Below are 5,983 nucleotides of genomic sequence, written 5' to 3' on the forward strand. Positions count from 1 at the left end.
TATCTTCTATATATTCTAAATATATATCTGTGCAGTGTCTGTCTTGTGTTGTCTTGTCTTGTGTTGTCACTGAACTACTCCCTCAAACTTTTGTGAAATCGTACTATTCCAACTTGACCCACGGCGGGAGTATGCGCTGCACTGAGTGGCGTTCTAGTTTAAATCTGTTATATGTCGCTTTTCACCTGATCTCTCAATGGTGAAGAATCACTTTAAATTAAATAATTATTGGAGCCGAATCCATATTCAGACCTTCACCAAAATCGAAACGATTCGTCCTTTTCACACATAATCTGTCCACCAAATTTCGTCCAAATCCGTCCACAACGTTTTGAGATATCCTGCCATGTATGGTTTTGGCAATATCACTCAATGGTGAAGAATCACTTAAAAAATTAAATAATTCTCATATCCGAATCCATATTCAGATCTTCACCAAAATCGAATCGAATCGTCCTTGTCACACACACAACCTGTCCACCAACTTTCGTCCAAATCCGTCCACAACTGTTTTAGATATTATCCTCATATGTATCGTTTTTGGCCCGATCTCCCAATGGTGAAGAATTACTTTAAAAAATTTTAGTAGCCGGATCCGAATCCGGATCTTCACCAAAATCTAATCATTTCGTCCTTGTCACAGACGCTACATCTCTGCCAAATTTCGCCGGAATCCGTCCACAACTCTTTGCGATATCTTGTTCACAAACGGACAGACAGCCGACCTTTGGTGGCGGACGTCATAACTGAATAACTAACTTTGGGAAATCAAACCTTCACATTTCATGAATATATCAAAGTTTTACACTTGGGACATTAATATATACTCTTCAAAAAAAGAAACTTGACATAGGTTTAAAAAAAAGAAACTTGACAGGTTTTATGTATGGGTTTTATGGGTTTATTAACCGAGAAAATATGATTCATACAAACATTACAATATGGCTCGATTACTGTAACTGGATCACCTTACAAATGTCAGAGACATGATCACCGGTGAACTGACCGAACAACATACACAGGCCTGATAAAGCCAAAAGATAGACCAAAATGTCAGTATCTGGTGTGGCCACCATGAGCATTGATGACAGCTTGGCAGTGGCGACACATGGAGGCAATGAGATCCTGAATAATGCGTTGTGGAATGTTGTGCCACTCTTGCTGAAGTGCCACAAGCAGTTCCTGGAGTGTCTGAGGTGGGGGATTCCGCTGGTGAACACGGCGATCCAAAACATCCCACAGATGCTCAATCGGGACAAGTCGGGTGATCGAGCAGACCAGGGTAACATCTGAACGTTGGTTTGCTGGAGGAAGTCCTGGCAGACACGTGCAACATGAGGTCGGGCGTTGTCATGCTGAAAAAGTCCACCGTTGGTGTTGATGAACGGAACGACGTGACGTCACAAGATCTCGTCTCCATAGCGGACCCCAGTCAGTGCACCTGTCACATGCACAAGAGCAGTCCGGCCACCATGATGGATACCTGCCCACACCATGACACTTCCACCACCAAATCGATCGACGTGCTCCACACGCTTTGGGGCATAACGTTCGTTCCGACGTCTGTAGACACGTGCACGTCCATCAGCGCGTCTCAGTAGAAAGCGGGAGTCATCTGTGAACAGAACGGCCCTCCATCTCACTCTCTGTCTGTCACCACTGCAGACGTTCGGCCTTGCGGCCCCCATGACAATCTTCTCCATTTTGCCCTATTTTCTGCATCTCTCCTTGTTAACCCCCTTGCCCGCATTTCTTGTTCCACCATCTTTCGCCAAGTCTTTCTCGGTCTTCCCCGTCCTCTACTTCCTTCTACATTCATTTCCATCACTCTTCTCAACCAGTTACTTTCATCCTTCCTCAACACATGACCAAACCATCTCAACCTGTTCCTCTTCACAGCATCCATCACAGGCTCTATTCCCATCATCTTTCGCAATTCATCATTTGTCTTCCTCTCTCTCAACGATACTACGCACATCTGTCGAACCATTCGCATTTCCACCCTTTCCAGCCTTCGTTGCTGCTAACCCTAACCCTAACCCTAGCCCTAACCATAACTCTAACCCTAACAACTAACCCTAACCCGAACAACTCAGCAAGTCTATCCCTAACCCTAACCCTAACCGTAACTCTAACCCTAATCCTAACCCTAACCCTAACAAGTAACCCTAACCCTAACCCCAACCCTAACCCTAACAACTAACCCTAACCCTAACCCCAACCCTAACCCTAATAACAACAACAACCCTAACCCTAACCCTAACGACCCTAACCCTAACCCTAACCGACCTTGAACCTACATATCTAACAATTTAATTGATTTCCTGGGAGACTCCCAACAACCTTTTAAAGTTTATTTTCGTAGTGGTCCACTGGTTTAGTCGTAGCAAACCTCACTCTTTGCCAGTGAAAATGCATTGCACAAATTTTTTATCTACATCTTCTATCTTTTATCTTGTATCTAATTACCAAAATGAAATGCGTTCATCTGCTTGGCAAAGGCCGGACCCACCTTCCAAATCTCCTAAAATCTGCCCCTCGAGTCACACGCACACTCACACGCACACTCACACGCACACTCACACGCACAGACACGAGCAGAAATGAGGGAAAATGACCAAACACCAGGATTTTAAAAATGAGGTGAAAAGACCTTGGAAGCTGAAGAGTTCCGAAATTGTACCAGGGATAAATGCAGCAATGGAAATGATAGAAAAGAACCTCATGGAGATCTTGAAAACCATCCCTGGGAATATTACTACAAACAAACTACAGTTGGAGGCTGTTCAGAGCTCAGTGACGATCCTCAAAAGATCCCTCGGAACAAAACTTTTGACCAAGAAAACTTCACAAACCGGTCCATGAATCGTGATCCCTTACTGAAACTGAGGTGGATACTTCGAGAGCTGGGAGGACAACGTTCCACCTTCTGAAACCCACATATGGAGATAACAACCAACGACACACACCTTGGCCACATTAGATGATCCAGGTCTTTCCAAACCAACAATAATGTCGTGATTTTTACGACACACATCGGGATCTTTTCCGTTCAGCCCCTTATGTCCTTGTTGCGGACTTTTCTGAAGTCACTGTGTCTTTTGTTCAATGGAAGTAGGGGAGAATCCCTGTTTTGGTGAGGGTGAGAAATGCCAGGAATGCATCAGCGAGCATGCCCTATAGCGCACCTGATCTGAGCACAATCTGGCCTTGTGGAGGCCCAGCGGATGCAAGCAGGTATATGTGGGTACTGCAGGTATTGGTGGGTACTGGGTTGGCCCCTCACTCCTTTTGCACAGTTCCCTAAGGAATGTGTTTTGTCTCTAGGCAGAAGGAAAGCGGCAGTAACACTTGGACGTGGCCTCTGCCTAAGCTCTAAGCCAAGCATTAGAAGATTCTGGTTTAGCTTGGGCCTTACATTTGGGCCACAATATCCAAGTCTCAGGTCCAGAAGGAACACTCCCGCATATTTCCAGGGGAGCCATTCATCACAGGGATTGACGACATGAAGAAGATAGAGAGTGAGTTTCACGTCGCGTTGGCGTTACTCTTTTATATCCCAAGTCCTTCCACTCTGGAGAGCACTTTTTCCCACCCACGCACACCTGTAAAAAGTGGCACGAGCGAAAGGGAGAGCGAGTGGATGTTTCAAGGGGTGCCATGCTATGCTACCGCTTCTCCTTCACCTGCTATTTCCTGTAATGGCGGCTGACAAACAAGCCATGCTGACAGTGACTCTCCCTATACATTAGGAACTTAGATGGAGGCAAATTTCACATCCCATCTTGAAAAATTCCAAAATGGCCATCATGAAAGATGTAGATCGAATGTTTCTTAATCTATCCAATGTTTATTAGAATTAATGAATTGTTATTAATTAATTATTTATTATTTATTATTATTAATCTTATTATAATATTAATAATTATTTTATTATAATTATAATTTATTATTATAATTATAATCTATATATAATGATATAATGGAGCAAGTGTTTGTATATATGTATGTATGTATGTATGTATGTATGTATGTATGTATGTATGTATGTATGTATGTATGTCTGCACTTCACCCATTGGTTGATGGCTGATGGGGGATTGTGATGGGATGGGGGAGGAGGGTAAGGTGGTCATGAGTATTTTTAGCTAGGGTGACAGTTGAAGTGGGATTGTGAGGGGAAGTGGAGTGGGGAAAAGGGGTTTGGGCTTCACCCATTGGTTGGACAGCTGACCTGACTCCACCCACAAATGTAACCTGAAATACTGAACTTAAAGTACCCAGCAGACCCAAAAGATCCCCCCCCCCCCAAGGACTCAAAATACCGAGAAGACCCCGAGAACCCAAAATACCCCAAGGACCCTAAATACCCCAAAAGACCCTGAAGACCCAAAATACCCCAAAGACTGAAAAGGCCAAAGACACAAAAGACCCTGAAGACCTAAAATACCTCAAAGACTTAAAAGACCCCAAAGACCCGGAAGACCGAAAAGACCCAAAAGAACCAAAAGACCCTGAAGACCCAAAAGACCCCAAAGACCCAAAATACCCCAAAGACTGAAAATACCCAAAATATCCCAAAGACCAAAAAGACCCCAAAGACCCGAAATATTGAAAGGACCCCGAAGACCCAAAGACCCCAAAGACTGAAAAGACCCAAAACACCGCAAAGACACAAAAGACCCTGAAGACCTAAAAGACTGAAAAGACCCCTAAAACCTCAAAGACCCAAAAGACCCCAAATACCCCAAAGACCCAAAAGACCCGAAGACACAAAAGACCCTGAAGACATAAAACACCCCAAAGACCCAAAATACTCCAAAGACTGAAAAGACCCCAAAGAATAAAAAGACCCCAACACCGAAAAGACCCTGAAGACCCCAAAGACTGAAAAGACCCAAAAGGCCCCAAAGACCCAAAATACCCTGAAGACCCAAAATACCCCGAAGACCTAAAATACCCCAAAGACTGAAAAGACCCAGAAGACCCCAAAGACAGAAAAGACCCCAAAGACCTAAAAGACTCCAAAGACACAAAAAAAACCGAAATACCTGAAAGACCCTGAAGACCAAAACACCCAAAAGACCAAAAAGACCCTTAAAGGGGAACCCAATTTTTATTTCTTCTGAAAACCATTGACAATCAATCACAGTCTAATTTGAAGGGGATTTTATTTTATTTGTGAATCACAAAGTGCCAAAAAAAGCCCTGGAGTGTCGATTTTCGAGTTTGCCAGGGACATCACATTGTGAACTCACTGTGATCCTGCTGGCGACAGTACATAGAGACAGTGCATTCCGAGCTGCTCGGATTCCGATAATGATTGGGGATGTTGGAGGGGGCGGGGTGTGTGGGTTGGTCGTGGGTATTGTTAGCTAGGGTGATGGTTGTTGGGGGATGGTGTGCGGTGGTCGTGAGTATCGTTAGTTACAGAGACAGCTGATGGGGGATTGTGTAATGGTGGTGAGGGGTGGTCATGAGTATTGTTGGATAGGGTGACTGTTGTAGGGGGATTGTGAGGGCATGGTGGCGGGGCAGCTGGGGGGGGGGGGGCTGGAGGGAGGAAGAGAGTGTAGGTTGGTCGTGGGTACTATTAGCTAGGGTGATGGTTGATGGGTTTTTTTTTTTTTTTTTTGAAAATTGGGATTCCTCAAAACCCAAGGCCACCCAAGTTGAACAGAGAGATGGTGTGGGATGGTTGTGAGTATTGTTAGCCAGGGTGATGGTTGATAGGGGATTGTGAGAGGATGGTGTAGGGGAGGTTGGCGAGGAGGTGTGGGTTGTCGTGGGTATTATTAGCTAGGGTGACGGTTGATGGGAGTTTGTGAAGAGATGGTGGAGGGGAGGAAAGAGAGTGGTGTGGGGTTGTCATGGGTATTGTTAGCTGGGGTGACAGTTGAAGGTGGATTTTGAGGAGATGCGGGAGGTATGGGGTTGTCGTGGGTATTGTTAGCTAGGGTGACGGTTGATGGGAGTTTGTGAAG

General features: G+C 44.8%; 1 protein-coding gene across 1 annotated transcript in view; it reads left to right on the forward strand.

Annotated features, from left to right (window-relative positions):
- The first annotated feature begins 1,334 nt into the window (after positions 1 to 1,334).
- Positions 1,335 to 5,983, forward strand: part of LOC137430713 (transmembrane protein 163a) — a 57,359-nt gene continuing 52,710 nt past the window's right edge. Inside the window, exon 1 of the mRNA XM_078782655.1 lies at positions 1,335 to 1,549. Coding sequence (XP_078638781.1) covers positions 1,335 to 1,549 — 215 coding nt within the window. The remainder of the gene's footprint in view (positions 1,550 to 5,983) is intronic.

The sequence above is a fragment of the Myxine glutinosa genome, chromosome 7, assembly GCF_964187855.1.
Source record: "Myxine glutinosa chromosome 7, kmMyxGlut1.1, whole genome shotgun sequence".
In the NCBI taxonomy this organism is placed as follows: Eukaryota; Metazoa; Chordata; class Myxini; order Myxiniformes; family Myxinidae; genus Myxine; species Myxine glutinosa.